At 39.7% G+C, this 21,358-nt stretch overlaps 1 protein-coding gene across 7 annotated transcripts in view; it reads left to right on the top strand.

Annotated features, from left to right (window-relative positions):
- Positions 1-21,358, top strand: part of veph1 (ventricular zone expressed PH domain-containing 1) — a 238,005-nt gene that overhangs the window by 190,008 nt on the left and 26,639 nt on the right. For 6 of the 7 annotated variants that reach the window (XM_059946577.1, XM_059946567.1, XM_059946587.1 and 3 more), the window contains exon 12: positions 14,286-14,403. The exons of the other annotated variant lie outside the window; for it this stretch is intronic. In XM_059946577.1, the coding sequence (XP_059802560.1) occupies positions 14,286-14,403 (118 nt within the window). The remainder of the gene's footprint in view (positions 1-14,285; positions 14,404-21,358) is intronic. 7 annotated transcript variants of the gene reach the window in all.

Genomic DNA, 21,358 nt, shown 5'->3' with positions numbered 1-21,358 from the left:
ATTAAACACTGTAACCTCTTACTCCTTGATCTAAAAACACCCCGGAAATGTTTACTGACCTTAGATATATATTTTACAACAACCCAAAGAGAATTTTTAAACTAAAAGTCCTCTCTCACTTTCTGCTGTCCTAATTGCCACAGGTCTCCCAAAACTCTTTTTTCCCCTTTCTGTCTGTTTTGTTTTTGAAAGAGAAATATCCTTAAATTACAGCTCTCAATCTAAATGATACTACACCTGCGACACAGCCCTATTTTTCTCTATTTTAATTTAAATGCTTCAGGTGTGCAGTAGTAATCCTTAGAATTTAAACCTTATACTGTTTTCCCACCATTTTTGCAAACTTAGGTGAGGCAATTTTTTAACTTGTCATTACTACAGGACAAATGTGCTCCTGATGAAGCTACCCAATGCTATTATATGTTCACCATCACCAAATGTGCTTATTCACAACTATTACTTTTTGATTTGAGGAAAAATGGGGGCTGAGTTGTTTGTACCTCTGATAGCAGCTTCAAAAGGCTCAATTTGATTCTGATCTTGCAACTTTAAGACATAAGACATAGAAACAGAAGTTAACCATTTGGCTCTCTGAGTTTGCTCCACCAATTAATCATAACTGATTTATTTTTCCCTTTTATCCTGCCTTCTGATGTCCTTACTAATCGAGAACCTATCAACCTATGCTTTAAATATACCCCATGATTTGGCCTTCACAACTGTCTGGGACAAAGAATTACACAGATTCACAACCCTCTTGCTAAAGAAATTCTTCCACATGTCTGCTCTAAAGGGATGTCCTATTCTGATCTGTGCTCCCTGGTCCTAAACTCTCCTACTACTGGAAACTTCCTCTCCATATACACTCTTTCCAGGCCATACAATATTTGGTAGGTTTCCTCATATGTTAACACCCATCCCTGAAAACATTCTCATAAATTTCCTTTGAACCCGATCCAGTGCCAGCATATTCTTACCTAGATAAGGGGCCCAATACTGCTCACAAACTCCAGATGTAGTCTAAGCAATGCCTTATAAAACCTCAGCATTATGTCCTTGCTTTTTTCTACACTAGTCCTCTTGAAATGAATAATAGCACTGTATTTGCCTTCTTTACAACCAACTCAACATGCAAGTTAACCTTAAGTGCACCCTGCACTAGGACTTCCAAGTCCCTTTGCACCTTCAAGTCCTGAATTCTCATCCAATTAGTAAATAGTCTATACCTTTATGACAAAGCGCATGACCACACACTGCCATATGCTGTATTCCATTTGCCACGTTTTTGCCCATCCTTCCAATCTGTCCAACTCCTTCTACAGACTCCCTGCTTCCTCAACACTACCTGTCCCTATCTTTATATCACCTACAAATCTGACTACAAAGCCATCAATTCTGTCATCCAGTCCATTTGCAGATGTGAAAATTAGCAGACCCAACAATGATCCCTGTGGAACACCAGTAGTCACAGACAGCCAACCTGTAAAGGTCCTCTTTATTCCCACTGTTTACATTCTGCCAATCAGTTAATCATCTGTCCATTCCAGTACCTTTCCTTTAACACCACAGGCTCCCATCTTATTTAGCAGCCTCATATGGAGCACCTTGATGAGGCCTTCTGAAAATCTAAATAAGCAACATCTGTTGACTCTCACTGCTAATTCTTCCACAATCTCTTCACCTATAACTTTCAGAACCCTGGTGTATAGTCCACCTAGTCCTGATGTCTCATCCACCTTCAGAGCTTTCAGCTTCCCAAGCACCTTCTCCTTTGTATTCCAGACCCTCTTGAACTTCTGGGATATTGCTGGTGTCTTCCACAGTGAAGACAGATGCAAAATACTTATTCAGTTCTACACACACAAAATGCCGGCAGAAATCTGCATGTCAGGCAACATCTTTGGAAATGAATGAGCTGTCAATGTTTCAGGCTGAGATCCTTCTGATGCTGCCTGACCTGCTGAGTTCCTCCAGCTTCTTATGTGTGTTGCCTAGGATTTACAAGATCTGCAGACTTTCCCGTGGTACTTATTCAGTTCAGCCACTATTATTTTGTTCCCCACTATTTCCTGTCTGGTGACATTTTCCACCAGTCCAATAAGCACTCTTACCTCCTCTTTATTCTTTGTATCTCTGAAAAATCTGCTGCTTTCTTTTGTATTATTGGCTAGCTTACCTTCCTATTTCATCTTCTCTCCCACTATTGGTTTTATAGTTGCCCTCTGCTGATTTTGAAAAGCTTCTTAATCCTCTACTTTCACAATAGTTTTTGCAGTATTTTATGCCCTCTCTTTTGCATTTACGCTGTCCTTGATTTCCCCTGTCAGCCATGTTTGCCTCACTCTCCCTTCAGAATGCTGCTTCTTCCTTGTGATGGAATTATCCCACAGAATGTCTGAGCCACGTTCACACATTCTCTCCTTGGTTTCCCGTCAGGTACCTCATTTTCTCTCAAAGCTTAATTTACTCTTACAAGTTACACTTTGGGTACGTAAATGGCAGAAGTATCAAAAGGGGGTTTGTTTGGCATGTGAGAAGGAGATTGGCAAATGAGAGAAGAATGGTGGTGGTAGTATTGTTCTCCTGGGATAGGCTGAATGGCCCCCTCTTGTGTTCTAGGGAAGTAGGAAAGGAGTGACTGTTTTGGTGAAGCATTTACACTACTGGGGATCAATCACTTTCTTGTTCTTCAATGTGCGAAATATCAGGAAGGAGAACAGTGAGCAGTAATAACACTACAATGCAGGTTTGCATTGCAGTCATTGCAGCTTTAAATGCCTCAATTCAGGAGCAAGGACATTGCAAGCATTTGTTTCTACTAAACTAAACCATAGTTTACGTAGAACTGGCTGCAAGCCTAGATTGTTGTAATTATGTAAATTAATTGGAAAGTAGTGGGAATAGGTCGAGATCCATTTCCATGTTTCAAAATCCCAATCATACCATAGATTAACAGGCATCACTATAATACTGTTCAGCTCTTCTAGCAAAAATCTCAGGGTAATTCATAAACTCCTCAGCAATTCTCCTTTGGAATACAGGAAACCACATGCAACATCCTCAGCACCCTCTGCTCCAGTATAAAGGCTCATTGCTGGCAGGTTTGAACTCTTGCCTCCTGGACAGAAATATCCTTTCAACTCCAACAACACAAAACTCATGATTACTTAGTAAAGTTGCTTGAATATTTCTGTCAGTCCAAAATTAGTTATTCCTACTAATTTAGTTATGGTTACCATGTGGATAGTTAGGTCATTTTTGAGAATTCCAATTTTGATGGATATTATAAATATAATTTTTTTAAAGATTGCTCTTTTCTCATTTAGTTTTTATGAAAATAGACAATTGCTTATCTTTATTGTGTTTGGTATTTTCTGGAAAAATATATAGTGAAGAACTTCCGTAGTAAAAAATATAAAACTTTGCTTTTTGTTACTCTTTCTCTCTGCTATCTGTTCATTACCTAATGTTTGCATCAAACATTTCTGGTCAGAAATGGTACAGAAGTAGGATAAGAATTTTTCAATGGTGCCAAACAACTTATCTACTTTCTGGAGCTTGTTGTTAAACTTGTCCAGCAATCCAGTTTTAACTTCTATACTACCTATCTTTAAGTGTAAACATGTATTTAAACTCTGAACACTGAAGCAACAGGAACTGGATTGAGCCTGGTTAAGACTGCATTGACTATGCTCAGAATATAATAGAAAGAGTCGTTTTCATTGTGTCTGTCCTGCGCCAGTCAGTGGATTGAGCCCATCAGTACTTAACCAATCACAGAGCTCTGGAGTTCTGCACTGGTCGAACAGGCCCTTCGGGCCATTGATCCATGCCGACCAAGTTGCCTACCTGCCTGGTCCTATTTTCCTGCATTTGGCCCATATTCCTTTCAACTTTTCCTATCCATGTATTAGTCTAATTATCTTTGAAACATTGTAAATTTACCTGCCTCTACCACCTCCTCCAGAATCTTGTTCCATATACACACTGATCTCTATGTGGTAAAACTTGCCCTTCAAGTCCTGCTTTAAACCTTTCCATTCTCACTTTAAAACTAAACCCCATAGTTTTAGACTATGATATCCCGGGGAAAAGACTGGGGCCATTCACCTCATATTTGCCCTCATGGTTTTTTGTACCTCTGTAAGATCACCCCTAAGCACTCAAAGGAAAAGAGGTCCTATCCTATCAACTCCCTCCATTTAATTCAAGCCCCTAAATCCCAATAACATCCTTGTGAAACTTATCTGCTCCTTTCCCAGATGAATGACATCCTTCCTATATCTAGGTAACCAGAACTGCAGAAACCAGTAACCAGTAACCAGAACCAGAACTCCTGAATGTATTCTCTCCAACGTCTTGATCAGCTAACATGGTGTCCCAGCTTTTGTCCTCAATGCCCTGACAGATGAAGATGAATGCAAGCATGCCGATGTCTTTATTTACCAACCTGTATGTTGTTATTTTCAGAGAACACTGCACTTCTGCTCCTAGCTCTCTCTGCTCTACAACTCTCCAGGGTCCTACTCTTTGCTGACAAGCTCTAATCTGCTTTAACTTCCTAAAATGAAACAGTACATACTTGTCAGAGTTAAATTTCATGGCCCACATTCCCAGATGAATTCCATCTGCTGTATCTTGATCCATTTTCCCAGTTGTCATCTTTGCAATTCTTCACTTCCGAAAACTTACACGATGCAGGGCTTCCCCCATCATTATCTTGCCAACAGGAATATCCAGGATAACCCATCTCCTTAAAAGGTGTAACCTATCACATCTTTAGGGGAGGAACATGGGGGTCAGGAAGATCCAAGTTCAGACAATTCTTCCGCTGTCCAAGAGTGATACTTGGGCTTGGGACCTAATGACCTGAAATAAGGAACTTGGAGATGACATGTCCAAAGTCTGAATAATTCAGAAGTGTTCAGTCAAAGATTATAAACTGCCTGTTCGCCAATAGTTATTTAGATTTAAATGATATTGACTGAATTAATTTTTACTGATTCTGAATTCTCATTGTTTTTTTAAAAATGTGTATTTAGTAATAAAAGACATTAATTAAATTAAAAAGCAATTTCTTCAGTAGCACTTATCAAAATAAACAATAATCATTCTATACAATTTAGGAAGTAAGATGTTGGTATCTTTTATTTAAAAATAACGTAATTTTTACTCAAAAATATTTTTATAGACAAAATAACCTTTTTTTAAGCAGAAGGTAATTTCTGGTCTCTATTGATTTTGTAATGTACTTTCCCAATATTGTTTTTGAATTTACGCCAGAGAGTAAAACAATTCCAGATGAATCAGTGAAGGGTTATTATTGGATTACATCAATATTATCTCTAGGGTGCTTTATCAGCCAGTTCCTTAATATCAAATACCAGCAGGATTCCCAGTGCAGGAAAGAGAAATTCTAATTCTGAATAACCAAACAGTTGAATTTTTTCATGGCATACGTACATAGGCATGCATAAAATTTTGAACAATCCATTATACAAAAATAATTTAAATCATCGACATGTTATATTTTTATACAAGTTGCTTTCAGAGATAACTAACAGGTTTTCAGAGAAAAATGTATACCAGTCGTCTACACTGAATCCCTAGAGCTCCTCAGATAGGATCAAATATTTTGATGGAAGATATAACAAGCCCAAGATATCAGCATTAATCAGATATTCAAGGTGATTTTTAGAAAATGCATTCACCTGCAAACAGGAGAACAAATAAATAGTTCAAGCAGCATTTATAGTTTTTTATGTGCCAAAAACTGGAACAGCAGACTGAGTGGCACCATCAGATCAAAGGAGCACACTGGAGTGAAAGCAGAACAATTCATACAGAAAGATATTACTAAATAGAAGCATTAGAACCAATGCGGATAATTTTTTGAAATCTCTTCTCCAAGAGTTAGCCAACAAGCTGACAACACCATCCAGTGTCTTCTGCACAAAACTTAGATTTGGTTGGGCTGCCAAAGGACGACATACTGATTCAAGGTGGCTCCAACCACAGATTAGTGAGTCATAGAAAACTACAGCACAGAAACAGGCCATTTGGCCCATCCAGTCCTTGCCTAACCAATTAAGCTGCCTAGTTCCATGAAGCTGTACCAGGAACATTGCCCTCCATACCCCTCCCATCCATTTACCTATCAAAAATTCTCTTGACCACTGAAATTGAAATCACTTACACCACTTGCACTGGCAGCTCTTTCAAACCTCTCACCACTCTCTGAGTGAAGAACTTTCCCCTTATATTCCCCTTAAACATTTCACCTTTCAACCTTAACCCATGACCCCTGATTGTAATCTCACCCAAGCTTAGTTGAAAAAGCCTGCTTGCACTATACCCCTCATAATTTTGTATACCTCTATCAACTCTCTGCTGAATCTAAAACATTCTAGAGAATAAAGTCCTAAACTATTCAATCTTTCCTTATCACTCAGATTATCCAGTCCCAACGACATCCTTGTAAATTTTCTTTGTCCTCTTTCAATCATATTTATCTCTTTCCTGTAGGTAGGTGACCAAAACCGCACATAATACTCCAAATTAGTCCTCACCAATATTTCATATAATGTCAAGGTAACCTCCCAACTCCTCTTCTCAGTGCTATAATCTTTGAAAGCCAATGTGCCAAGAGCTTTATAAACAACCCTATCAATGTGTGACGCTACTTTCAATGAATTATGAACCTGTGTTCCCACGCCTCTTTGTTCTACCACACTCCTCAGTGCCCTACCCGCTCACTGTGTAAGACCTACCCTGGCTGGTACTCCCAAAGTGCAACACCTTACACTTGTCTGCATTAAATTCCATCTCAAACAAGAGAAAATCTGCTGACACTGGAAATCCAAGCAACACGTACAAAATGCTGGAGCAACTCAGCAGGTCAGAGAGCATCTATGGAAAAGAGTACAGTCAACGTTTTGAGCCGAGACCCTTCGTCAAGACCCCAGCTGGTCCAGATCCCGCTGCAAGGTTTAATGGTCTTCCTCGCTATCTACTACGTCCACTGTCTCGGTGTCATCTGCAAATTTGCTGAACCAGTTAACCAGAACATTAATGTAGATGACAAACAACAGTGAACCCGGCACCAGTCCCTGCCGCACTCCACTAGTCACAGTCAGAGAAGCAACCATTTACTGTCACTCTGTCTCCTCTCACAAGTCTAATCCAAGTTTCTACCTCATCCTGAATGCCAAGTGAATGAGCCTTCTTAACCAGCTTCTTGTGCGGGACCTTGTTAAATGTCTTGCTAAAGTCAACGTAGACAACATTCACTTCACCAACTTTCCTGGTGACATCCTCGAAAAACTCCACAAGGTTGGTTAGACATGACCTTCCATGCACAAAGCCAAGGTGACTATCCCTAATCAATCCCTGTCTATCCAGATACTCATACTGTATAGCTGGTCTCTCAGTGTACCTTACAATAACTTTCCCACTACTGATGTCAAGCTCACCAACCTATTATTTCCTGGTTTATTCTTAGATCCTTTCTTAATCAGTGGAACAGCATGAGCTATGCTCCAAACCACTGGTACCTCACTTGTCACTAAGAGTGTTTAAATATCTCTGCTACGGCCCCTGCAATTTCTGCAATTGCCTCTCACAGGGTCCGGGGGAACACATTGTCAGGTCCTGGGGATTTGTCCACTCTGATTTGCCTCAAGACAGTAAATACCTCCTCTTCTGGAATCTTTTTAGGATCCATGAACTCGTTGATGCTTTGCCTCAATTCTATAGGTTCTGTGTCCATCTCCTGAGTAAATACAGATGCAAAAAATCCACGAGATGTCCCCATCACTTTTGGTTTCACCAATAGGTTGCCATTCTGTTCTTCCAGAGGACCAATTTTGAGAGAGACAGATCATAGAACCGTACAGCACATACAGGCCCTTCAGACCACAATGTTTAGCCTACATCTTTACCTGCCCCACGATCAATTTAACCTTTTCCTCACACATTTTTTTTATTTCATCCAAGTGCCTATCCAAGATCCTATTAAATATCCCTAATGTACGTGATTTTACACAGTGTATTCTAGTGGTTGCCAACCTTTTTAAGCCCAAGATCCCCTACCTCGGCCTCAGTGAAAGGCAAGACCTACCTACTAAATCATTTAGAGAAAAATCTGCACAGATTGTACTTTCAACTTGAGGCCTTTTACTTGGGCTAATTGTATTTGAATTACACAAAATGCTTTTGTCAAACTTTAAAATTAATTCAACCAAGAAAACACTGTAAATAGCATATCAAACAGGCCATAGCTGTCTTTCTTTAAGAATATTGCAATATTTCATACCTTTAATTCTAAGTTCCATTATTTAATTTTATTTCAACATGAAAAATAAATGAATAAAATTGACTGTTGCACTCAGTGTGATGACTGGGGCTGAATACTTTCTGCTAGTTCCCTAAAATGTGGCTCATAACTACAGACAGCCAGTCTGAGACAGTCTGTGAGCTGTCTGTCAGTAAGACAGCTCCTGTACTTAGATTTAATAATTTTCATCTGTGAAAATGCAATTTCACACAGATACGTTGACCCGAAGTAGGCACTGACTTTCAGTGCACATGGGTGAGATGAGGAAACTTCTCCCTGCTGACAAGCCCCCAAAAGTCACCATCCCTTCATCTTGCTTTAAGCTCAATGTCATTTTGCAAATCAATTACCGGTATTTCCATTTCAGTATCACTTGGCACACAAAATATTTGCTGGAATTTGGCTGCTACCTGTTCTATATTGATCAGCAGAAATGGGTTTGAAATAAATGCGGCAATATTTTTCATGATGTTTAACTCCCCAAAATGCTAGATCGAACTCTATTGCCAGTTTGTCTAGGTAAGCACAGTACTGCTCAGGGTAAAAAGCATTTTTTTCCTTGATGGCCTGTAACACTTTCTCCAAGTTGGGAAAGTGTGTCAGCCTCCCATTCTTTAAATTTGAAATCCAAACACCGAGCTTGGCCTTCAACGCATTTACTGTGCTTATCATGCGGGGCAGGTGTCGGTCTTCTCCCACGAGCTCGTTGTTAAGTGCTTTTAATTTAGCCATTAGGTCTGTCAGAAACCCTAAATCCGGTAGCCACGCATCACCTATCAGTTCCCCGTGCTCCTCGTTTCTTGTCAACAGAAAAGTCTTTATCTCGGGCAGCAAGTCAACAAATCATTGCAGCACTTTGCCACGACTCAACCAACCACTGAACAGAGGGGCTGTACACACATGCGTACCGGGCAGAAAGAATGGAAGTAAAACCCCGCAACCCCGGAAACAATCTCTCTTTACAAACAGCTTTCTGTAGCGAGAGTATTGCTATATTACCATTACTCGAGTTAGTCTTACTTATTTTTATAATGCTCACATTACAACAGTATTTGTGTATTTATTATTCTTTTTTTGTTCGGGATCTACTAGGAAAGTCTCAAAGATCGACTGGTCGATCACGATGGACTGGTTGGCAACCAGTAGTGTAATCCATGCACTTACCACTCTCTGTGTAAAAGTCCTACCGTCCTCTCATATTAGCCATTGCCTTCTTCAGAAACGGACACTAGCTGTCCAGTCTATCATTACCTCATCGTCTTATCTCTCTATAATATCTCCTCTTAACCTATTTACATAGGACATGATTTCTAATCCAGGCAGCATCATTTTGAATCGCCTTTGTATACTTTCTAAAGCTTCCACATCATTCTTATAATGAGGTGACCAAAACCGAACACAATATGCTAAGTGTGGTCTAACCAGTGTTTTACAGACCTGCAACATTACTTTGATCCTCCAGTTAATGAAGGCCAATACATCATACATATTCTGACTCATGCTATGAACTTGTGTGGCAACTTTGAGAGATCTATGGAGTTCAACCCCAAGATCTCTCTGTTCCTCCACACTGCTAAGAATCCTGCCATTAACTTTATACTCTGCCATCAAGTTAAATCTTTCAAAGCCTTTCACTTCACATTTATCCAAATTTGATTCCATCTGCCACTTCTCAGCCCACCTCTGCATCCTTTCAGTGTTCCATTGTAACACTGAATGACAACAGTCCCAGAACAGATCCCTGTGGAACAACAAAAGTTAAAGACTACCAGGCAGAATACACACCAGCTACTTTCACCTTCTGCTTTTGTAGACAAATTAATCCTGAATTCTTGCAGCCAGGTTTCCCTGGATCACATGCCTCCGGACTTACTGAGAGAGCGGACCATAGAGAGCCTTTGTAAATGTCTTACTAAAATCCATATACACCGCATCACTTTGCTTTGTCACTTCCTTGAAAAAGTCAAGCAGACTCACGAGGCATGCTCCTCACAGAGCCATGCTGACTATCTCTAATCAGACTATGCTTCTCTAACTGTACTCATAAATCCTGCCTGTAAGAATCCTCTGCAATAGTTTTCCCACTCACTGATGAAAGACTCACTGGTCTATAATTCCCAGGATTATCCCTATTGTTTTCGTGAACAAAGGAATAACTTTTGCCACCCTCCAATTTTATGGAATACTACTATAGCCAGTGAGGACATAAAGATTATTGCAACCACACAGCAATCTCTTTCCTTACTTCCTTACTTCCTTAGTCCGGCCCAATGGACTTACTTAACCTAATATTTCTCAGAACTTCCAACACCTCCTTTCTCTACAATGACATGTTTCAGAACATTAGCCTGTTCTATGCTGACATCTCACATTCATCAAGGTCCCTCTTATGGTGAATACTGAAGCAAAGTATTCATTAAGGACCTCCTCCAGCAAAGTTTCCTCCTTTATCCCTGATCAGACTAACCCTCACTCTAGTCATCTTGTATTTCACATAAACTAGTAGAATGGTTAGGGGTTTTCCCTAATTCTACTTGGCAATGTCTTATCTTGTTTATTATTCTCCTTCCTGACTAATAATTCTCAAAAGCCCTGTTTGATCCTTGCTTCTTAAACCTTAATTATGCTTCCTTCTTTCTCTGGACTACCATGGTTCACACATCACTTGTCAACACGGTTCCTTCACCCTACCATCCTTTCTCTGCTTCTGTGGGGCAAAGCTAAGCAGAACACCCAGCAAGTGCTCCCTAAACAGCCTCCGCATTTCCATTGTATCTTTCCCTGAGAACATCTGTTCCTGCCTAATAGCTTCATAATTATCTGCCCCTCCAATTAAATACTTTATCGTATTGTCTGCTCGTATCCTTCTCCAAGGTTATGCTAAAGGTCAAATGGTTGTGGTCATTGTTCCCAAGATGCTCGCCCATTGAGAGATGTCACATGATGAGATTTATTCTCTAGTACTAGATCCAGTATGGCCTCTCCTCCAGTCGGCTTGCCTGCTTATCGTGTCAGGAATCCACACCTTACAAATTCTGCTGCATCGAAAACTTTTGCACCAAAAAGGTGCCAATAAGTATTAGAGAAGTGAAAGTTATCCATGACAACAACAGCTATTTTTGTAATTTTCCAAACTCTGCCTGCTGATCTGGTCCTCAATGACCCTGTTGCCATTGGGGGGGGGGGGGGGGGTGTTTAATAAAGTACTCCCAGTAGAGTAATTACTCACTTCCTGTTTCTAGCTGTCACCCACACTGACTCAGTAGACAATTCCTCCACAACATCCTCCCTTGTGCAACTGTGATACTATCCCTGATCAGCAATGCCACTCCCCCACCTCTTACCTTCCCACCCCCCCACTGTTCCTTTAGAGACATCTAAACTCCAGAACATCCAGCAGCCATTCTCGCCCTTGTGACAGCCAAGTCGCTGTCATGGTCACAACATTGTAATTACAAGCACTGAGCCAAGCTCTAAGTTCATCACCCTTGTTCCTTATACTTCTTACATTAAAGTAAACTCATTTCAACCCATCCAATTGACTGCATCTAGCACTGTCTACTCATACTATGGCTGCTGTAAGCCTAACCTCCTATTGAAAACTTGCTCCTGTCAATACTTCCCACTCTTGCACAGATCTGGCTTTTGCTCACGATCCTCCAAAGTGAAACTCACAAGCAGATGTGTGGCAGTCTGGATACATGCTGGAGAACGAACCTGCAAACAGCCCATTAAACTCTGCGCGTTGTGCCTATTGGTGAATGACTACCAACAATAATGTCATGAGATACCACAATTGAATTGTAATCACTTTAACCAAAATGGGCAATCTTATGAATGCCGTTCTTACAGCAGTTACCCTGATTTGGTCGATACATGTTTGGGAGTGTCTGATGTCAGGCTCCATGACACCCATAGGAACTTATCTATCCCTTTGCTTTTTGCATGAAAAACAAACTGTGACCATGTTGCCTATTGCATAACCTGTTTATCTTGGTACACAGTTAATTACTGTTACTCGGGTTCAAATTAATTGCAGATCAGCAGGGCCTCACAGTATTAAAAGGTTGTCATCTTTATTAAGTGCCAAATAAGATTATTTCCCAAGATTGTAAGTCCAATTTAAATACAACAGAGAAACAGAACTTGTGCCATGATGCCTTTGCCATCTCTATTTTAGCATATCTGATGGTCAGCAGTAGTGTGAACAAGAACTCAAGAAACAACTAGAGTTATATCAAATATCAATATATTCAGATTATTCAAAACTATTCTGCTCACTCACTGTGGCACCATGAAGGTGGCACCGTGCAGGATCCAGGTCTCCATTCCACAGCCTATATGTGGGACAAAGCCATCCATGAATTACTGGGTCTCAAGTGATGGAAACACAGGAGATGCTGCGGGACCTCAGCAGATCAGGCAACATCTATGAAAGGAACTGAACAGTTAACATTTCAGGCCAAGTCTCTTCATCAGAACTGGAAAGGAAGTGGGCAGAAACCAGAATTAACTGCTAATTTCCCTATTTAGATGCTGTCTGATCTGCCAAGTTCCTCCGGCATTTTGTACGCATTACTCTGGTGATGGAGCCCAAGTTCATTGCTCTCAATGGCAATTTTCTGTTCAAATATAATTTAGCATAGAATAACAAGTCTCACACTCTTGACATACACTCTCATTACCAGCATCAGAGGAGAGATATATGGGCATGAAGACACACACTCAACATTTCAGGAGAAGCTTCCCCCACCATCAGATTTCTGAACCGCTAATGAGCCCATGAACACTGCCTCAGTACTTTTGCTCCCATTTTGCCTATTTATTTATCATACATACACACACACACACATATATATATCTTAGAACTTACAGTATATTTTATTTTACACTGTACTGCTGTCGCTAAATAACAAATTTCATGACGCATGTCAGTGATAATAAATCTGATTCTGATTTTGCATGAAGGCGAGTAATCCTATTCCAAAAAAAACCACATCAGTACATTCCAGAACGTTGGCATCCAGTGTTGAATGCAGCATCTTTTTGTAGCAGTGTCTGATGCACCACATGACTGGAGAAAAATTAAATACATCCATATTTTACTATGCTGTGCTTAAGTGTTTCTTTGCAAATTTATTATAATACGTATTATTGCAGAATATAATGGCACACAACCAGAGCTCTACAATCTGAATCAAAGTCTCTGATAAGATGTCATTAACCTAACACATATCTTTGCTTCTAAACACAAGAAGTCCAGAGCAACACACACACAAATTTGCTGGAGGAACTCAGCAGGTCAGGCAGCATCTTTGGAATAAAATGTAGTCAACCTTTCAGACTGAAACCCTTCTTCAGGATAGAAACTTCTTTTCTATCTGATGTTGTCTGACCTGCTGAGTTTTTTTGATCTTTTCCACTTTAATTTCTCATTTCCAGCAGCTGCATTTATAATTATTTTACGTTTTGTTACAGACTCCAGAAACATAAATCAGAAAAGGCAAATGCACTGAATCTAGGTGGCAATCCAGTGCTTTTCTAAGGAATTTTGCATTCCCTTCTGATGTTCCTGCGGGTGGACGCAAAAAATTCTAGTCTAATTCAAGAAGAGCTAAGTTCTTCTCCATGGTGCCTGATTAATATTTGTCCCTCAACCATCACTAAATTAAGTTATCTAGTAATTTCACATTGATGTTGATCAATATGATAATTGATGAACAGATCATATACAACTGATATAAAAACCAGTGGCCGTGTTGCTGTATTTCATCAGTCACCATTTATTAAAAAAAATCATTGTCCATTAAGCTTTTTGAGATGATCTGAGATCATGAAGGTTGTTATATGAATGGGTTACTGAAAAGTACAAGAATAAACATCCAAAACTGGTACAATATCTTTCTAGGAAGAAAAAGAAACATTTTAACGTCTAATATTATTTGAATAGGATTTGGACAGTCTGCAGATGCATCTTGCGGAAGTGAGATTTTTTGATCTGTTCGGCTATAGTGAGGAAGTAGGAATGTGGCAGTGTTTCATGTGTAATAATCCTGACAAAGCAACAGGTAAGAACATCTCTCTTGTACAGAAGTGAATGTAGACTTATCCAGCACAGTGTGTGCTTTCAGAGCGGAGAGTATTAGAAATTGATCATTTGGTTACTCAATCGTACTGTTAGATCAATGTCACCTTCCTAATCTGACCGCATATGCCTCGATTCTCTTCAGAACGAAATTTTCAAAATGCTGCTTACAATGTGCACAATTTTATAGAGAGTATCACATTGGTTGCTTTAATTAATGAAAGTCCAGTGGTGATAGATCACCAGAACCATAGAGAGTAGTCAGATTATAACATCTTGAAGCATGCACTGTAGTTAGGGTGTAGCTCTACTTTATCAGAGCTCAATACTCAAGCTTTAACATTGCACATCTGATTAACCATCAAGCTTTAAAATAGATCAAACAAGGCAATGGGCTGCTGCTGTTTGATGAAGAGTTGTGCCAATATCGAGAATATACCACAAATGTTTGGTACTTTCTATTGTTATTTCAAGTTGCAGGAGATGACAGAAATGGTGAGGAATGGGGTCAATGACTTTTGCTGTTTTGAAAGATTCTGTACAAAGCAGTTAAGGTCATACAGAATTAAACATGCAGAAAGTAAACAAGAATATCAGACAGGGATCTTCTCTGATGGGGTCATTTCATGGTGTTTCAGACCAATACAAGTAACAGTACCTTCATCATCACAAAATCTTCTTGTGTTATCTTGCCAGGATGCACTGCTTGCTTACCTGAATGAAGAAAGGGATAAATGGCTGAGTTTTAGTTTGTCCAAGAAAAAAAAACAGAAGCTGCATATTTACACAATACAGCTTGTAATCCAAAAGAAAATGTGGGATAAATGGAATGCATGCTCTGGTAAAGGGAATTTTGTAATAAAATGTCATATTCAATGGTTTAAGTTTTGCCACTAGCTGAGTCCTTGGAAAAGAATCATCCACCACTACTAAACATGCCTGTTCTCTTTCTGCTTAGCCCCAGTGTATTTTATCTTAACGGCCTCACCCAAATGACACATTATCCAGATCCGTGCTTTGATTCCTAATATGGACTTTAGACAGCTTCTTCCATTCTTTGTATTCATGGATCTTAAGGACCTTCTGGCTCTCTGCAAATGTAGGACATCTTTCCTGTTTCACAGTAGCTGCACCTCTGCAATAATAGAACAGTGTGAGACTTAGTCCCTCTCTCAATCTTCAGTTTTCCAGGTTAACTTCACATCTGTCAGCACATGCTGTGAACTGTAGTCCAGGTTTAAGTTTTAACTGATGCTCAGTAACAATATAGTTCATCAGCTAGCGATAGTCCAAGTATTAAACACCATTGTTGGTGCAGACTAGATACTAAACTTATTGAAACGAGGAAACAACGGGAGGTTGGTGTGCTGTCTGCATTCAAATCAGTGGATGCTAGCTGATCACTCTCCCCTTTCATTTTTATGGTTTCATCAAGTTTAGTCCCTCATAGTTATGTTGCTTTACAATGTGTGTTTTATATGGATTTTCAGAAAGGCTTGGACAAGTTTACTTACAGGTAGCTATTTGACAAGATAAAGGTCTTGGGTATTGGGAGCAAGGAAGAAAATTGAATTATGGCAATAATTTAGGAAACAGAATATAATTTACAGTGATTGAAAGCAAGTGACCTTACAAAACAAAATTCTATTCACCATGAACCCCTCAAACTAGAGCTTAAGACCACAATTGTAATAAGACTAATTAAATTAAATAAGGCACTGGTAAGACATCACTTGGAATACTGTATGCAGTTTTGGGCACCTTATTTGAGAAAGGATGTGCTGACATTGGAGAGGGTTCAGAGAAGATTCACTAGAATGATTCCGGGAATGAGAGTGTTACCATATGAGGAACGTTTGACCGCTCTTGGACTGTACTCCTTGGAGTTTAGAAGAATGGGGGGGAGACCTCATAGAAACATTTCAAATGTTGAAAGGCATGGGCAGAGTGGATGTGACAAAGTTGTTTCCCATGGTGGGGAGTCTAGTACGAGAGGACATGACTTGAGGATTGCAGGGCGCCCATTCAGAACGGAGTTGCAAAAAAAAAAATTTTTAGCCAGAGGGTGGTGAATCTATGGAATTTGTTGCCACGGGCGGCAGTGGAGGCCAAGTCATTGGGTGTATTTAAGTCAGAGATTAATAGGTATCTGAGTAGTCAGGGCATCAAAGGTTATGGTGAGAAGGCGAGGGAATGGGACTAAAGGGGAGATTGGATCAGCTCATGATGAAATGGTGGAGCAGGCTCGATGGGCCGAATGGCCAACTTCTGCTCCTGTCTAAATTCAGATTTTAAAATGTATTTTGTGTTATACTTCAATCAAATTAGGATAGCATATTCAAAAGGTTAAGAATCATTACAGAGAAATTTTTCCATTATATTATACGGTAAAATGAATTATGAAATTCCTGTCAATGTCTCCATTAAAATAACAGCAAGAGTATTAAAGGCATCAACTCAGTGTTATTGTTTGCTGATATACACTCAGTGGTCACTTTATTAGGTATCTCCTGCATCTAGTAAAATGACTGCTCAGTGTATGTTCATAGTCTTCTGCCATCCACTTCAAAGTTCAACATGTAGTGCATTCAAGGATTTCTCCTGCACATGACTGTTGCAACATGTGGTTACTTGAGTTACTGTTGCCTCCCTGTCAGCTTGAACCAGTCTGGCCATTCTCCTCTGACCTCTCTCATTATCAAGGCCACTTCAACAAAAACTGGGACTTACTGGATGTTTCTTGTTTGTTTTTTATTGTGGGGATGGGTTTGCACCATTCTCTGTAAACTCTAGAGACTTGTGCATGAAAACCCCGGAAGATCAGCACTTTCAGAAATATTCCCTGACTAAGACCAACAATCATTCCATGGTCAAAGTCACTTAGATCACATTTCTTCCCCATTCTGATGCTTGGTCTGAACAACAACCATGTCTGCGTGCTTTTATGCATTGAGTTCCTGCCATATGATTGGCTAATTATCAAGTATAATTAATAAAGTGACCACTGTGTGTATTTTAATAAAAACTGTGATTAAAAGTTGCAATAGCATAAAGTACAATGATTTTGGTTATTAGATACTCAGTGTTGGAAATGTATAAAGATATGTAGCTAGTTATTGGACAAAAGCATAGACTTTTAGCTTGAAATTAAATGAGGAAATTTTCTTTGATTTGGTGCGTTAATTTCTATTACTCTTCAGTGCTGGAGGTTTATTATGATCTAAGCAGGAATATCAGTCTCAAACAAAAAAAATGCACCCTCTGCACACCAAATTGTTCCCATGGTATACATTATGGCCCAATTCATCCCAGCTTAAGAATAAACAAGTAGGTCTGCGCAATGAGTTAGTAACCAGAGCTCAACTAAAGAACAAAGGAAAACTGAGATTTTATGCAGACGTTTGTTCATCTGGCATGACTCGTCAAAACAAGATTCCAAAATAACCTTTAAAAAGAAAGAGGATAAATACTTGAAAGAAAAAATTGGCAGTGGGTTAGAAGGGGGAATGGGACTGAAGGCATCACATGTTAAATAGTTGGCCCAGACTGGTAGAGCTGAAATTCCCCTTCTGTTTGGAATTTATGGTCCTGCAATTTAAATGGACGATTCATATTTCAGCAACTGAGAAAATTGGAAATTGTTTTATTATTGCCACATGTACAGAGATGCAGTGTAAAACTTAAGAGTAGATGCTAAACTGTGATGGATATTCAGTTTCCATGACCCAAGAGGGTTTTTTGCTAACCTCAACTTTCTCACTTAGTAGAATGTCTTTCTGAAGGATCAGAAGTGCTTGTGACAAAATTAAATTCCTAATAAATATTCCTTGCTCAGCTTCTTTTCATAAACAATTTGCAAGCAGCAATCAGTTTGAAGTTAAAAGCACAGCTTCGCAAACAGCATTGTTATGGAACACTGCCTGCTGGCACACGATGTGGGTATGGGGGTTGGGGGTTGTCTGGCTGTTAAGTGATGTGGTTTGGAAAGCAAAGTGACTATGAGGCTTTTTGTCAGCATTAGCTATAAGCAAAACAAACATGTTCACAGATATGATCAATCAATAGTTGTGACATTTGTGTACTAAAAGTCAGCCCTCACAGCATTAAACTTAGGTCCTGGGATCACTGTCTCCAGAAACTTTTAGACCATCTACGTGAATTACTTTGTCCCAACAAAGATATCTAAGAAACATCACATGCAAATTATGTCAACTATAAAGCACTGGGAATGACAAGGAGAATGATAGAAATACAGGGTGAAAGAAAGAAGAAATAGATTTCATTCCTCAGCAGAAATCCACTGTGAGTGTAAAATGTGTGTTCAGAACTATTTGTCTGAATTTAAATGTGTATCATTAAAAATAAAAAGTGTTTAAACTACTTTGTGTGCTGGGACTCACCACTTAAGCAGTGGATATTGGCAGCTAGACCACAGCGGAGACTAAACGCGAAGGAAGCTAATCGTTGAAGAGTAGGTGGATACATTATACCTCCCTATAGTGAGGATCCGGTAGTTACCAATATTGGATAGAGCTTAAAATCTTCTTCTGAGTTCAGGGCCTTGTGGACAACGAACCCAATACCATCACAAAACCTACTGAAGTGCATTGAAATGAGAGTCTCAAGCATTTTAACCAGAATATTGATGTACTTGCATTTGAACTTTGAATAGCAGTTTACTGAAAAGTATTTGAAGCATATTTGCAGAAATAACATGCCAGAATTTAATCTATTTTCCTAAGATGGAGTATGTTCATATTGTATTATAATTGTCATCAAGTATTGTTATAGGAAATAAGATAACATCAAGTTTGACAGTGTTTTGCTTAAAGAAAATTAGCTATTCCAATTTTAATATAAATCCAAAGTCATTTGCAGGATTAGTGCTGCTTTCATTTGAACAATAACTCCTAAAAGCTATTGTCAGTTATTACGTGAAACACTTCACTGTAGAACAATCCTGCTTCCGAATCTCTCATTACATTTTGTTTTAGTATCTTCCACTGCAAACAAGTTCTGCTTTAAAAGGTAAACAATGACAATCTCAATGCATTCCTCCGGCCAAGGGTTTCAAAGTTGTCAGTGCAAGCAGATCCCAGTTTCAAATTGCTCGCTGTAATTCAGCTGATGTAATTCAGCTAATTCACAGAGTTAACCCAAATAAATCGCCCAGAGTGTGTGAAACAATAATACTACCTTTCATAAAAATAATTCTCCTTGACAAACACTTACAAAACTTGGAACTTAGAGGAACTCGGCATCAATGGAAATGAATAAATAGCGTTTCATCAGGACTGGAAAGGACGGGGGAAGAAGCTAGAATAAGGTGGTGTAGGGAGGGGAAGGAGTACAAGCTGATAGGTGAAGCTAGGTGGGTCTTTGGGGGGGGGATAAAGTAAGAAGCTGGGAGGTGATAGCTGGAAAAGGCAAAGGGCTGAATGAAAGGAGAGTGGACTGTGGGGGAAAGGGAGGAGATAGGTAGGTGAGGAGAAAAGGAGGTAAGAGGGGAGCCAGAGTCGGGAACGGACGGGGAAGAAAGTACCAGAAGTTAGAGAAATCGAGCCATCATGCCGGAGGCTACCCATATAGAGAGTGACGTGCTGTTCCTGAGAGTGGCCTTATCGGGACAGTAGGAGAGGATGTGACCAACATGTCAGAATAGGAATTGGGACTGGAATCAAAATGCTTGGGTACCAGTAAATCCTGCTTGTTGTGGGTGGAGCAAAGGTACTCCTTCCCCTCCCCCAACTTCGTCTTCTGGCTTCTTCTCCCTTCCTTTCCAGTCCTGATGAAGGTCTCAGCCTGAAACGTCGACTGTTCATTTATCTCCATTGATGCTGCCTGACCTGCTGCATTCCTCCGGCATTTTGCATGTTACTTGATTTCCAGTTGCTACCCAGATTTGATTTGTTCGGTTTTTTCTGTGAACAGGACACACTTGGGCAGTTTTCCATTGTTAAATAGCTATCAGTGCCGTAATTATATTAGCACAGCTTTGCTAAAGGCTTGGCTTGTTCTGGACTATAAATATGCAGTACTATGATAAAACCTGGGCCTGTAGACTTTGTTGCATACAGTTATGAGAAAAGGTATTAGTAATTTAAAATGGAGGCAAGTAGAAATTTCGTGCTATTGTCTTGTGATCTTTCAGCCTTTCGTGGCATGAATTGAATTGACTAAATACTGCTTTTGTGAAGATTGTGATTCCAATTCCACCCCATCATTATGCCTATTCACTTAAAACATCTGTCACTTTATTTTATCAGCAGTGTTAAATCTTGTTTGTTGCCATCACATGCTAAGCTTTACCATAATTGGGAATGAGGATTTTCTTGACACCTCCTCCTCCCACAAGCTATTAAAATTGCCCACAATCATTCATAGCCTGCTGCGATAGGATTGCAGAGTCTAATCTGATTCATTGGTTGTGAGATTACTTCACTCTGTCTATTGCATAATCTTTTTGCTGTTTACCATGTGTATACATAGTCATTGAAACATGCAAAATCCTTAGAGCTTGAAAAGGTAGCGTCAGAGATGCTGCTTCGCCTTAGAACCAGGAGTTACAGTCTCAGAATTACGGGGTCATACAGGATCACGAAAAAACTTTTTTTCACCCAGAATGTAGCAAATCTGAGGAACTCTCTACTTGGTAGTGCAGAGGAAGCTGTCATTGAATATACTCAGGAAAGAAGTTAACAGGGTTTTTTTGAGGGATCTTCGGGGAATCGAGGGATAATGAATGCAGAATGTGGCACTGAAGCTAGAAGTCAGCTGTGATCTCATTGAGTTGTGGAGCAGGCTTTAGAGGCGTAATGGCCTACTCCTGCCTTTTCCAAATTTCCACTTGCAACGTCAGCTAATAATTAGATGTCAACAGGGTGAGTCTGGTGCCTTTCCCAGTACGCCCTTCTTGCAGGAATATACCAATCCATTAG

This window comes from Hypanus sabinus, chromosome 2, assembly GCF_030144855.1.
Source record: "Hypanus sabinus isolate sHypSab1 chromosome 2, sHypSab1.hap1, whole genome shotgun sequence".
In the NCBI taxonomy this organism is placed as follows: domain Eukaryota; kingdom Metazoa; phylum Chordata; class Chondrichthyes; order Myliobatiformes; family Dasyatidae; genus Hypanus; species Hypanus sabinus.
The sequence above is the reverse complement of the archived record's forward strand: the minus strand, read 5'-3'. Positions and strand labels throughout refer to the sequence as shown.